Here is a 13,533-nt window from a genome sequence, read left to right as displayed (position 1 = left end):
ATTATTTAGGAACAGAATTGGAAATAAGTAATTATTTTAAGTATACACAACATGCACTAAAACTGACTAGTTTATTTGAGTTGTTAAGTGATCTATTAAACATTATTTAGGAGTAGAAATGGAAACAAGTAATTATTTTAAGAATACACAACATGCAGTAAAACTAATAACCTCCAGTTTTTACTTATTTATTTTAATTTTGAGTAAAATCTTCTAAAAATTTATTTTGTGCAAATTAATACAATATAATTTCATTACTTAGATTAAAATAACTCTTGACTCATGACTTATTTTTATTATTCTCATCCTAGAATTTAAACCACATTTTATTGCTTAAATTAAATTTGTACAATAGGTTATAGCTCCACCACAAACCACAAACCACATTCTTAAGCACGTTCAAAAGCGGAGAATGGGTCTTACAAATTAATACAATATAATTTCATTACTTAGATTAAAATAACAGGACCAAGTACCTAGAAATGCCCTAACGGAAAAAAAAAATGCAGCTAAAATTATTCCGTTCAGCATATCAGCTAATGCTTAGCAATAAATAAGCAAGTGCATTCAAATAGAGAGAATAGCGCTATTATTTTAAAAAAGGACGATGAATCCTGACTACTTGTAATTAAGCTCAAGGTGTTATAAATTGCAATCTGCACTGCTGCTGGTAAGTACTAAGCCCAGAATTGCAGACTGAAAATGACCATTTTACAAGCTCATCCTGAAGATACCAAATCAACTCAGAAAGAAGGAACAGGGTCGAAAAGGAAAAAAAAAGAAGAATTAAGTATCAGCTGCAACAAACTATACCCAGTATACATCCCCGTCAAAATCTTCTTATATACTGCTTGCTAAATTACACTGGAGCTGTATACATAAAAACCACCAGCCTCTCAAAGCCTGGAGGCAAGGTGTCTTCCTAAAGCCAGGAAAAAACAAAAGAGATTGCTCATGCAGGTTGTGTTGACAATGACAGAACACACTACTAAAATCTCTGCTTGCCCACCCACATCAATCAAAGAAACAGATATAGCCCACAAACAAACAATGGAGCCCCACAGAAACATCTCAAGGCGAGCCTTGTTTGTACCTTCAAATCCATCATTTGTTCATTGTCAATCCTGCCCAATTACATAATTACATCAAGGCATTGAAGGTTTTTCTTCTCAGCTTATGTGTTGGTGGATCATAGGCTCTTGCATTAGTTGTATATTTTGACGGGCTTCTCATATGTGTGCCGGTTCTGCAATTTGAAAATGACTTTTAGAAAAGATTAACTATTCTAGTCTGTCGACAAAAAATTAGCTTTACGAGAAAGCAAGGCAGACCGAGCAACACCAACAAATTGTTACAACATTAACCAAATGGTTTGAGGCACCCATATGAATGGGGAGTATAGGAGTCCTATAAATTGCAGAACGAGTTGTCCAAGCATTGAACACTGATAAAAATAATATTTTGGTTCATATTACGACGCATAACAATAGCGAGCATAGAAGTAAATTACCTGATTTACGGAATAAGCTCTCTTGGGAGCATTATCAGAATGCTCCAACCCAAGGTACTGTTCCCAAGCACCATAAACGTCTCGTCTCTAAGGAAAATGGAAAAAAAAGTTGAAAGAAAGAAACAAAACAGAGCTTCAACTTACAGAAAATATTGAAATAAAAACAGATGTAATGAACTCACATCCGGGAGGGCACTAAACCCAAAGAAAAGAAAAAAAAAATGATTGAAAGAAAACAAACCTGAAAACGGTTGAAAACAGTGTCAGTATCCACAAGGTACTCTGGACGACCCAGTGATAAGAAAGCAAACTTCCACTGATCAACCAGATAACACGATGAATGAAAGGGTCAGTTTATTGGGCACACACATAAATAGGGATTCACAAAAAGAAAAATCATATCCAATATTGGAACAGATGAGTATATAGCAAGCTAAGTGAAATGATAACGCCCAAGCAAAGAAGAGAAAAGGGTCAATGTCAAATACATGATTCACCAGTGAATTCCCAAGTAATATGAAATGATAACACCCAAGCAAAAATACCTTAGAGAACTCCTCATCAGGAACTTGCAATTTCCTTTGTATGCGCTCTTTAACTTCGGCTAATGTTTCACCTTCATGGATAACCAAGAAAAATGGTTCCCCAAAATTTTGTACTTGCTGTTGAAAGACAAAATTTTGAAACAGTATAAGAATCTCAGAAATTCCTATAATCTATAGACAATTAAAAGTCTTCAGGCCGCCGGGGGGGGGGCCCGGGCGCGGCCATAACCAATTTATTCACATTTGAATACCATTTGATTCTGTGCAGACTCTTTCGTAAAGTGGTAAACATGAATCAAGCGATCGTTGGGACCAAGGTTCTTCTCTTCCTCTGGGATCTGAGTCAATATAAATGAGGTCAGTAAACAGACCAGCACTACATAGCATACGTCAATTCTGCTCATTAAAACCAAAATCAGCTATATACATAACAAAAACATCAATCCAAATTGCAGATCCCGACATTAAATACATCAACTAGATAATTAATGAAACTGAGAGCACAACACCACAGCAACCAATAAAGACACGAAAAGATAGTGACAAAAACTTGCCTCCTCTGCACGAAGGGTCCAGTATTGATCATTTATATTCTCTATTTTTTCATTGGGGGCAAAGATCTGCATGGATGATATACAAGTATTATGAGATACAAAACTAATGCAATTGTCCAGTGGAAATTGTTGTAGAGAAAAAATTAAAACCATCATCTAACAAGAATTCCCATAAGCCAAACGAGTTTCAATTGTAAGTTAATTACCTTATATATCTTGTGATAGAAAACTTCAAGCAATCTTAGTTCTGCATTTGGATGGGATAATTCCACCTGTTTCAAAGTGCACAATATGTAAATCTTCCGCAGCTTAATAAAATGAATTGTATGCAAAAAAAAAAAGGGGGTTATGATGCCTACATAGCCTCTAAAGAAACAAATTATGCAAAATCACCCTTGCCATAAATATGCGTTGAATCACATAAGACTTCTAGCTCATGCAAACTCCCCGATACTATTTGCAGATAAATTGTTTCTCAAATGAAGGGAAAAAAAAGAGGCGCAGTTGTCGGTAAATAAATCTAATTTGATGCATTTCCTTAAATCATACAAGGGAACATGTCGTAAGTCAGCGAACTGGTAAATTAGACATTGTAAAAAAGTGAAATGAAATATAACTCTGATGTATTGGGAGCGATTCCATCAAGAAAAATGACTGATAGAGAGAACCCAAATTAGCAATAAAAGTGCATGCAACACTTATTATCTTAAAGCAATAATTTCAAATGTAAGGGAACACAAGTAATCAACAGTTACCTTTGTTTTAAGTTCATTAATCACATCACCTACAGTGCTCTGTTTGGGTAATCTAATGTTGTGAATTACCACCTGGAAACAGTTTAATTAAACAAGCTTACAAAAAAGGACATGAAGAATAAAACTGTTTCGTATTAAAGACAAAAGAGAAGAGATGATAGACATCAATTACTCATGCACATACCTCATCCTTGGTAGCATGATGGAATGCAACTTTCAGATTTTTCAAACCTTGCAATTCGGGAAGAGGAATATCTAAAACTTCGTAGTACAAAATGTCAGAGGTCTGTAAACACAAAAAAGAAACAACATTGGAAGAGGAATATCTAAAACTTTGTAGTCAAAATGTGTATTAGTACAAACAAAATAAGAATACCAAAAGCTTGATGAGTCAGTTACCTGATTGTAGTGTACTAACATGTCTGACAGATGCTCAACTCCTCGATATTTAATGGGTTGAGGCTTAGGTTGCTGTGAGTAGCAGTTATGAGGAGTGAGCCTGATTTTGGATGGATCATCCAAACCAATTTTTCGAGCCACTCTTTCCACAACCTCATCATAACTATGTTGCTTAGACCTTGAATATTATAAAAAGGTAATAATATTATAGAAAGGTTATAGATACCGAACAAACACTAAACCCACGAAAAAGGATTCTCCTACAGGAGTGGTTTGAAATCGAAATACTTACAACTCTAGACAAAAAGCATCTTCTTTTGGTCTGTCCAAAGCTCGAAAACGGACAATCTATGAGCATCAAATCATTAAAAGAATTGAGTCTGAAGTTTAAACAAAGCAAAGGCAGAATTTGACAATTGTAATCTAAAAGAAAAAGGAGGTAATGTTATCCTATGATGATATCACAGTCAATGCTCATTCAGATAATCACATGAGAGAGAAGGAGCTGAAGTTTGAAACAAATACAGATACAAAGAAGGAACTCTCGCAGAATTTGTTACTCCCACGTCTGAGTATATGAAGGGCTATATAACTTTTTGGAAGTCAGAATACTATGGCCATCTTATTGTTATAATGAAAGGCCACAGCCTTAGTAAGTTGTATTGATTTGAAAAGGGCAAATGACAAACACATCATTACTGGGTCTAAAGTAAAAGAAAATGAAAGGTGCATTCTTGATTAAAGCCCTGAAAACCAACAACATATTTAAAACTGAAAATAATATATAAGTGAACACCAATCCCACATCATTAATCAGCAATTAGCATCATTACAGCATAAATATAAATTGCCTTGGTACTGTAAGAGTCAGGAGAGAATGAACTATAACCTATCCCTCTGGACTCGTTTTATTACAGACTAATAACAAGCTAACAAGAAATACCACAAATGTTATGATTGCTATTAATTGAAAATTTCCACATGTTTTGCACCTGCCGGTTATGCACGTATTCCAAAAATGAAGGCACATCTGGATATCGGCATTCTTGTTCACTTTCGAGCGGAGGAGATTTCTGAAAGCAGATGATATCTCCATCTTCAATCTGCAAGCAAAGTGACCAAAGTATTAACATATCAAATCCCATTTGCAAGCAAATCAAGCATGAATTAAAACAAGTACCTGACTTAACCGGAATGAGGTCCTCTTATCAAGATGTTCACACATAACACACGGCTCAAACTTGATTTCCTGAGCATTGCATACAGATAGTATACTTTCACCAAGGTTATTATATTGAAATTTATAAACACAGAATAAAGCATGAAGAAGAAAAGAAGACAGTTAATTAAGTATGGACCTCATAGAGTTCTATTTCTTCATCAGGATCAAAGCCAGCCATTTGATTTAGCTTCCTCAAAATTTCTATTGGCTTACTGGAACTCTTTAAAAATAGCCTACCAACATATCTGCAAATATGCAAGAAACTATAATATAAGAGACCATTTGAAACAAAGGACAGAGAAAATGAAAAAAATGATGAAAACTATTAGATACCGAAGTTCTCCTTTCTCGGGATCATAAAGCTTGAAGAAAAGCAGAATGTCATCTTTAGATTTATCAGGTGGAGCAATAGGATGTAGATCCTATAACAGAACAGCTTAAAGTTATACATGGGAGGAAAATAAAAAGAATCTTCCTGGATTAACAAGCATAGTATGCACCAGTATCAACTTATTAAGGTTTTCTGAAGTTAACATTACCGGCCCAAACTCTACTTCCAAGAACAACCTTAGTTCGGCGGTGTGCGTCTTATTTGAAACCTCTCTCAATTGTCCAACCTACAAGTGCCAAATTCAAAAACATTAGTTTGCATAACAAATGTGTAAAGAGTTTCGCAGCACTAAGAGGGCAGTAAAAATTATTCATTGCCAAAAAGTTCACACTATCAATAGTCAAAAGTACCAAAGAAGACAAGGTAAAATAGAATTGCCTGCCACTTGACCTAAAAGCTTAATTTGTTAGCCAAGAACCCAACAAAAAACATTTAAGTTGCAACACTTTTTGCACAGTAGTAGGCATAAGAATGATCTGGCTAAGTTTGATTCAAAAGTCAATTTTGAAGCACCCAAGGTTTATCAACCCAAAAAAGATGGGACAAGACACAAATCTTGGGAAAAACTTTGAAAAGCAAAAGGCGTAGTGATACATACATGAAGTTCAGTGACACACACATGAAGTTCTTTAAGATTATTTGCAGCATCTGCTAGAAAATGGGTTAGGGAATCATGCAAAAGAGGGATACAGAACATAATAACAGGAAATGTTCTCTAGACGCTGAGTATAACAGGCACTTAAGTTGAAGTTTTACACAATTAAAAACTCAACTCCTATGTATACTATTCATTTGTCAGGTAAAATCTCCAACTGGATGTTAATAAGCACAAGAAGAAAAGTAAAGGGAAGGTTGATAGAATCTAATGCTACCATTACAACATAGCTATACCAGACCCCTTCCACAAACATTTCCATTAACAGCTGAAAATAAAGGACATCACATATTCAAATATCCATCACAATCCCCTAGGTCTTACCCTAATTATTGCAAGGGGAAAATGTGATGGAATCCAAGACCAATGCACATGCCTGCTTATTGCAATGAATAAATAAATAATTTCCAGGAAGATTCAGAGGTAGAAACTACATACAGTTTGTGCTTCCTCCTGGGGTAGCAATGGTCTATTGGGACGATATGTATGATTTTGACGCTTTGCCCAAATCCAAAAACGCTGAAGCTGTATTGGTATACCAAACTCTTTGGCAATTTCCTCCTGTAGACCAAACCAAAATTAGATATCTATTGAGTTTAAAAAAGAAAAGACAAAATTGGTCACAATACTGCAGAAACACCATGCATTTAGTTAATTAATCATGCACAATCTGTTCAACTATACTATTCACAGCCATGACACCCAAAAAAAAGAACAAAAAAAGGAAAGAACTCAAATAACAGGAAGTGAAAAGTGAAAAATGAAAAATGAAATCACTGGAAAATACAAAATCAAATACCACCTTAAAAGCCATAAATGACGTTTGTTTCTGAACACGGAAACTACGAACTTTGTCATGATCCACCAGGTCAAAATATATATCCCTTCCAATCTGCTCTGCAAGGTCCTCATCTCGTGCAACCTAGATTATGATTTTCAATTGTGACGCCAATACATGCTTGTCATGACTAAAGAATAAAGCATAAACAAGAAATTAAGTAAGAAACTATTACCTTGATGATAGTGTAAAGATGGGCTTGTGCTTTATATCTTCTCTTGTCCTCCTTCTCTTCCTGTTCTTTCTTTAACCTTATCTGGATTAAAATGTTCAATGTATCAGACTATGTCCAGGCATGCACAAGTCAATACCAACTATAAGGATTAAGAGATTACCCTCAGGTGTTCAGCAATGTCCTTCTCATCAACATTACATATTATTTTGTCCTTATCACTTTCACGTATGTACACAAGCATGTATGCATTTGAGTATTTTGTGAACTTAAAAGGAGTGTTATTGAAACCAGGATTGGTCGGTGGCAACTGTTGGACAAGCAGAACAACACAAGAAGATTAGTTGGCGAAGTGAACAAAAGATATAAGAGACATCTGAATACTTTACTTACCTCTTCTTCACCACCATACTGTTCTTCCAAAGCCCTCTTCACATCTTCTTTGGTTACCCGCTCATCATCAAATTTGTACCTGCCAAAAAAGAATCATTACTGATAAACTAACATATTTTCAGATAATCACTATATACATAGACAAACATGTGTATATACACAAATGTTTACAACATATACACAAATGTTTACAACAAGGTGGGTATATACACAAATTTTAGAAACAAAATAGGTAGTTGAAGAAAAAACGATAAAAAATATATGAAACTGGTAATAAGATTATATGAGCAAGAAATCCGAATCAACGAAACCATCTATTTATAAAAGGACGCATACAACATTTAGCTATTCTGATAGAAGCTCATCAAACAATCCATTATCCAGTCATACAGATAGTTTTCACCACTCCTTAAGAATTTAGGTGCTTGACATCTCATGAGCATATTGTGGGGGCAAAGATATACTTCTAAGTTTCCGCAGACAATCAAAATTCCAATATAATGTGATCCTATAAAATAGGCTATCCGAAAAAGACAAATATGGGGTAAAGAGTTACGGCATCTTCTTTGGTCTCGAATGTATCTTACAATAGCCATCCTACATACCCAAAAAGAAAAAAAAAGGAAAAGGGACTAATTGGGGCCAAAACCTTGGAATCTTGAATATGGAAGGCACTTGAGGTATTTATCCCTCATTCAGATCGTATTAACAAAGGCTAATTAACTTCCATTTTATTGTTGATGATATTTAAATTGATTTCAATGATTTCTACTCAAACTGACAACAAATAAACTGGAAATATTTTTATTGAAACTTAACTAAAAATACGCACATATCATAAAAACTGCCCTCAATAATACTTCCTAACAATACTAAAACCAAGTAGTGATTAAACACAGATAGATGCACCAGAAAATATTCCTAGCCAGTTTGGGCAAACTAATGGCAGGATGTCAAGCAAACACAAAATAGTAAAGAGAGCGTGCAGAGCATGCACACACAAAATCAATTTTAAATGTAAAAGCAAGATAAACTTACCACTGATCAGAGAGTGTTGGCCTGATAAAAGCATAATAATGCCCACCGTGTACCCCTCCGCTGTGAACCAAGACACTATGACAAACGAATAGCACATGAAGAATCAAAAATCTCATAAAGCACTACATCCATAAAAGTAATGTGCTCAGGTGCACAAAATTAAAATGAGGATGCAATCTCCTTCTTTCAATCTACCACCAATTGCTAAGCAAAATACCTATACTGACTCCTAAAACAAAAAAACCAAAAGAGGCTAGTACCTGTGAAGCGTGTAAAGATTGCGGACACTCCTATCTGCATCTGGTGATAGATACTTCCCATTCTCTCTATCAAGGTCAAGTTGAAGAGGAAACTCATAGCGGTCATTTATCTACAAAACAAAAGAGCCAATTAATATAGAACTAAACTGTAGACTAGTATAAATGTAGTTTTTCCTCAAGCATGCACAATTTCCTCACTCAAACTCAACAATTCAATGACATGTAAAACCTTCAACACAACGGTATCCATTTTTTTTTAAGAAAAAAAAGACGTGTCCAAATTAAATACTACAAATAGAAGAACCATCCACAACCTACCTTCAACTTATTAGGACATTACATAACAAATGAGAAGTCATACAAGAGACCACAATAAAATGGAAGAATCAGAAAAGATGAAAAAAAACTGCAAAATATATGTTTTGTCCAACAAACAACAGTAACTTTATTACAGGCAGAGTTTTTACATCACAGAGCAGGACAATTTGAAAGCACAAAAAGCATATAATACTTCCTCTCAGTTCTATTTGTATTATAATATTATTATTACTACTATTATTAAAATACTTTCTCTCAATCCAAATCCATGTTTTGTATAGAAGAAATTTACTCCATATAGATAACTACAAAACGACAAGGGCTAGGCAAGACATGGAATCTGATCACACAAATCATTGACACTGACCTTCACCATAGCATCTCGCATAAAATCATACTCAAACCGCTTCAACTGGAGTTGAAGCACAGGCGGAAAATCAATAAATAAGACTCCCTTCTTGGCATCCTGAAAGATAAAAAATTCCAGCATGTGAATAGAGAAACATCTTCAACTAATGGAAGCAAAACTCAACTAATGGAAGCAAAACTTTTCAAAATAATTGTTAAAACTATTATATTTTAAAGAATGATGCTGAACAAAATATACAAGAAAACAGAATAATCTAATACCAAAATAAATCCTTACATTGCAGGCATCATCTTAAGGATGATCTTTCAGTTGCTTCTAGAAATTATCTCTTGTTAACAGCAAAACTATCTAATACTATTACCAAAGTTTAACTTTGATTTGCCTGATTTCTTAGAAACACAGAGCTGACACTCAGCTGGGCAGAAACCAACCATGCCTTCGAGCTGCTATATCTGGAATTTTTTTTTAATTTAAGAAAAAAATATCATTGGGTCTATTTGAAACGATCTTTTTTAATAATATAACACCTCAAGATAATTTTATATTTATTACACAGATAGATCTGCCTAATCAGTGCTATCAGCATAGTTAAGCTTAGCTTTGAGGGACAAACCTTTAAATTAGTTTTACGTACAAATGACAGAAAAAAATATAAAATGAAAGAGCGAGCTAGTCTAAACTTTTAAACTTTCACATACAAACCGATGTGCTTTACAAAGGCAAGCATAGGTGAGTTAAAAACAAGAGGCTAAAGCAAGACAAGTATCACGTCCCAATCAACTCCCATAAACTAACCTGTAAGCCATGTTCTTCGGCATGGTATTTATTATCACCCTCCAGACGCTCAACTTCAACATACTTGTCAAAAGAAGCATAGACATCTCTACAGCCTTTGACATCAAGTTGGAGGTCTGCCATGTAAGAAGCACTTGTCTGAATCAACATTATTGATAAAAACAAACTCAATCCCAAACAACATCTAAAAGTATAAATACCATAAAATGATTCCTTTCTTGTAGACTTGTAGTCCACATTTATGCACTCGATATAATTCATATGGTGACCTTCAAATAACTGCTGAATTGTCCCTTCCACAACAGTTCCCTGGACCAACAGAACAATAATCATAGGATGACAGACATGAAAGAAAATGCACCAGAAAAACTATAAAACTCATTAAACCACCATACCTTCATTTTGTCTTCAAGTTTTTCACACAAGACCCTATTAAGTTCCTGTACATCATGTTGCATGAAAGAATCATATGTATCCCATCCAAATGATTTGGTCAATTCCTTTGTTGCAACGCTGGTGTCATTATACTGAAGCTTATAAAATAAACTCTGCAGAGCTAAAGGAATGCTTCCTGAAGGCAAATCATTTTCAGTTGTCGGCATGTGGTACACGGCCTGAAATATACTTTACAACATGAGGCTTTTAACTTTCTACAAAACATTAACAGTAAATGAAGGTGACTTATGGTTGAAAACATCAGACTATGTCCTCACTTTTCTGAAGTAAGGTATATGGTACAAAGTCTGCAAGAGAGAATTCATGTAACAGGTTGCTCCTTGATTCTTAAGTCCAACATAACCAGTCTCCTTTTTCGAGTCGTATGACCAATAATCCAGGACTTTACGAACAGCAACCTCAGCTTCAACGACAACACTATCGTTCACCAAATATCCTCTACTAGGGTCATAAAGATCACCAAGTGGCATAAAGGATGTGAAACCCCAATCACTCTCTCTTGCATTGAATTGATGTTGAGTATCTGCACAATCCAGAAGAAATTCGTTATGATTAAATCAAAGTACATAATAGACCCAACATCTGGTATAAATAACCACGATGGAAGCCCTATTCTTTGTCACCAATATAATTGGCTTAAATTTACAGTGCAAAAAGTACAAAGTTCTTTATACAGACAAACTCAAACATAAGTTTCCTGACAAGCACAAGCAAAACAACTGCAAGCAGATATCTTTCATTAACTTGCAAAACTAGAGAAACAACAGTATTCTGATTTTTTTTTTTTGAATTTTTTTACAACTTCTACAAGAACACACTTCTAAATTTGACCAAATTGGCAGACTAATTGTCAAGTTGAAGTCACCAGTTTGTAACGCATGCATAACAGATGATCTATTGCTATATTTAACAGCATACAAATTTCCGGCAAATATTAAAGATTCTTGCCTTTCTCATCACTCCTCTCTTCCCACATAATATAGGCCATACATGAATTTTCTTTGCAATTACACATTGTTTTGTGCACTGAAGCTGCTTAAAAATATTGAATGCATGCAATCAATCAATCATTCTTTGGAAGGAAAAGAATGTGTTGCCACATTTATTTATATCATATATGATGAAAGGAAAACTTCAACATTTTTATTTACTTTCTTTTTTCTTGTTATTGTTGCTTGCACAGTCATCAAACAGAAAGAAATGCGACCAGGGATCATATTAGAAAAGAAATACACAATTGAGTGAATTAAATAACCAAGCATATAAAACATACATTGAACCAATAAACTTGATTTCTTATCGGTAGAAACAAAAAAAGAAAAAAATGAAAAATTGAAGAATGCTCTGTTCAGGGAAAATTCTCAATACCATGCTTGGAAAGTAAACTTGTGGCAATAAAAATTTAAAACAAAGTAAATAGGAAAATTTAATAATGTAAGAATAATTAATTTCACTTAATTAAAGGCTGTAGCAATTAATTACTAACAACAAGAGCATGAACATCAATAGAGCAACTACAGCAATAATTACAGTTAAGAAGATACCCTTTCTGATTGAATATTTGGAATGAATTTGGTTAACTACAGCCAGACTAAACTGTGCATATCTACTCCATCCGTATGGCAATGTTCCAGAGTCGGCAACATCCAAATACATAGACAAGTGGTCCACATTGTTTCCCTTTGGGAAAATAAGTATCCGCCTGCAACAAAGCAGCAACAACCAACGTTCAATCTCAATCACAAGAAGAATATCGCATTGCATAAACAATTCAATCAGTGAGATAGTGTCCATCATATAATTACCATTTGTAACCGCCAACGACAAATACATCAGAATAATGTTTCTTGGTATTCAATCTAGAGAAATTCTCTATAGTCCAAGTGAATTTCATTGTAGGAGGATCTTCCACTTGCTGATTCTCCACAGTACTAGCCGGCTCCACTTGCGAAACCACTAACATACACAAAACTCATAAAAATCAATACAAAACACTCAAAACCCTAATACCAAAACCAATCAATCAAAACCAAAATTATACATAAGCCACCTCCAGATCCTCTCTACAGCACTAAATAATCCACAAAAACACGAAACTAAACAAAAATACAAAATTTCAACCGTTAAAACGAACCTTCCATTGGCTGAGGACCCTCGACTATGTCCGAATGCGGCACAAGCATCTCCTCCTCTTCTTGCTACAAAGTCCAAACACACAAAAACACAAATCATTAAATCAAAATTATAAGTCAGCCGCAATTCACTCAATCAAAAACCCTAGATATCAATCACTAACATTCACGGAAAATTTCGTCGAATTTAAGTCAATCCAAACACAAAACCCTAGTTGATCGAGAAAATAACTAGAAACAGTTCAAAACAATCAAAGGAAATAAAGATAAAGCTAGAGAGAGAGAGAGAAAAAAAAATAGAGTGATGTTTACATCTAACGGTGGAGGAGTCATCATAGTCATGACCGTCCGATCGCGAAATCGAAAAGTCGAGAAGCGAGAGATTTATCGGAATGGCAGTATTGTCAATTTGTGTAAGAAGGAAGAAAATGAAAAGAGAGAGTAATATAAGAGAAGAGAAGAGAAGGGAAGCGGGGGACACTGTAAGGTGAGGGTGACAAGAGGAAGAGAAAAGAGAGAGAGAGAGAGGGATTTACTTTGATGATGGACGTAATTGTCAACTTGAAAAAACTCAGAGGGTAATTTTGGAAATAAGAATTTCAGATCTTGTCTCTCAAGCGTAGAAGCGGCCATTCAGAATAAGCCATGTGGGATATTGTGTTAGGTGACGTACGATATTGTTACGTGGCGGCTTGATTGGGTCACGTGCGTGCGGAGTGACTGATTGAGG

The 13,533-nt window shown here is 34.9% G+C and overlaps 1 protein-coding gene across 1 annotated transcript; it reads right to left on the bottom strand.

Annotated features, from left to right (window-relative positions):
- Positions 1-589: 589 nt before the first annotated feature.
- LOC18038489 (ubiquitin carboxyl-terminal hydrolase 12) lies at positions 590-13,331 on the bottom strand. The gene is made up of 32 exons (XM_006429920.2): positions 13,116-13,331; positions 12,806-12,869; positions 12,477-12,627; positions 12,216-12,373; positions 10,929-11,194; positions 10,611-10,829; positions 10,416-10,524; positions 10,216-10,331; positions 9,418-9,516; positions 8,733-8,842; positions 8,473-8,547; positions 7,435-7,513; positions 7,205-7,351; positions 7,045-7,125; positions 6,834-6,953; positions 6,470-6,592; positions 5,525-5,602; positions 5,319-5,407; positions 5,122-5,230; positions 4,944-5,012; positions 4,756-4,866; positions 4,056-4,111; positions 3,764-3,941; positions 3,549-3,650; positions 3,365-3,436; positions 2,816-2,881; positions 2,610-2,675; positions 2,307-2,393; positions 2,056-2,172; positions 1,752-1,826; positions 1,511-1,597; positions 590-1,246 (listed from the first exon to the last, which is right to left on the bottom strand). Exons 1-32 carry the CDS (start codon positions 13,143-13,145, stop codon positions 1,205-1,207), a joined length of 3,351 nt encoding a protein of 1,116 aa, XP_006429983.1. The 5' UTR covers positions 13,146-13,331; the 3' UTR covers positions 590-1,204.
- Between the last annotated feature and the right edge of the window lie 202 nt (positions 13,332-13,533).

Source organism: Citrus clementina, unplaced genomic scaffold (assembly GCF_000493195.1).
Source record: "Citrus clementina cultivar Clemenules unplaced genomic scaffold, Citrus_clementina_v1.0 scaffold_6, whole genome shotgun sequence".
Classification (NCBI taxonomy): domain Eukaryota; kingdom Viridiplantae; phylum Streptophyta; class Magnoliopsida; order Sapindales; family Rutaceae; genus Citrus; species Citrus x clementina.
Note: the sequence above shows the minus strand (reverse complement) of the source record. Positions and strands in the feature narration are given on the sequence as shown.

Coding starts and splice junctions, on each gene's coding strand:
- LOC18038489 (XM_006429920.2), bottom strand. CDS start 13,145: ATGACTATGATGACTCCTCCACCGTTAGAT. Junction 5,408..5,524: donor TGGAAGTAGAGTTTGGGCCG/GTAATGTTAACT, acceptor GTTCTGTTATAG/GATCTACATCCTATTGCTCC. Junction 2,882..3,364: donor TTAATGAACTTAAAACAAAG/GTAACTGTTGAT, acceptor ACTTTGAAACAG/GTGGAATTATCCCATCCAAA.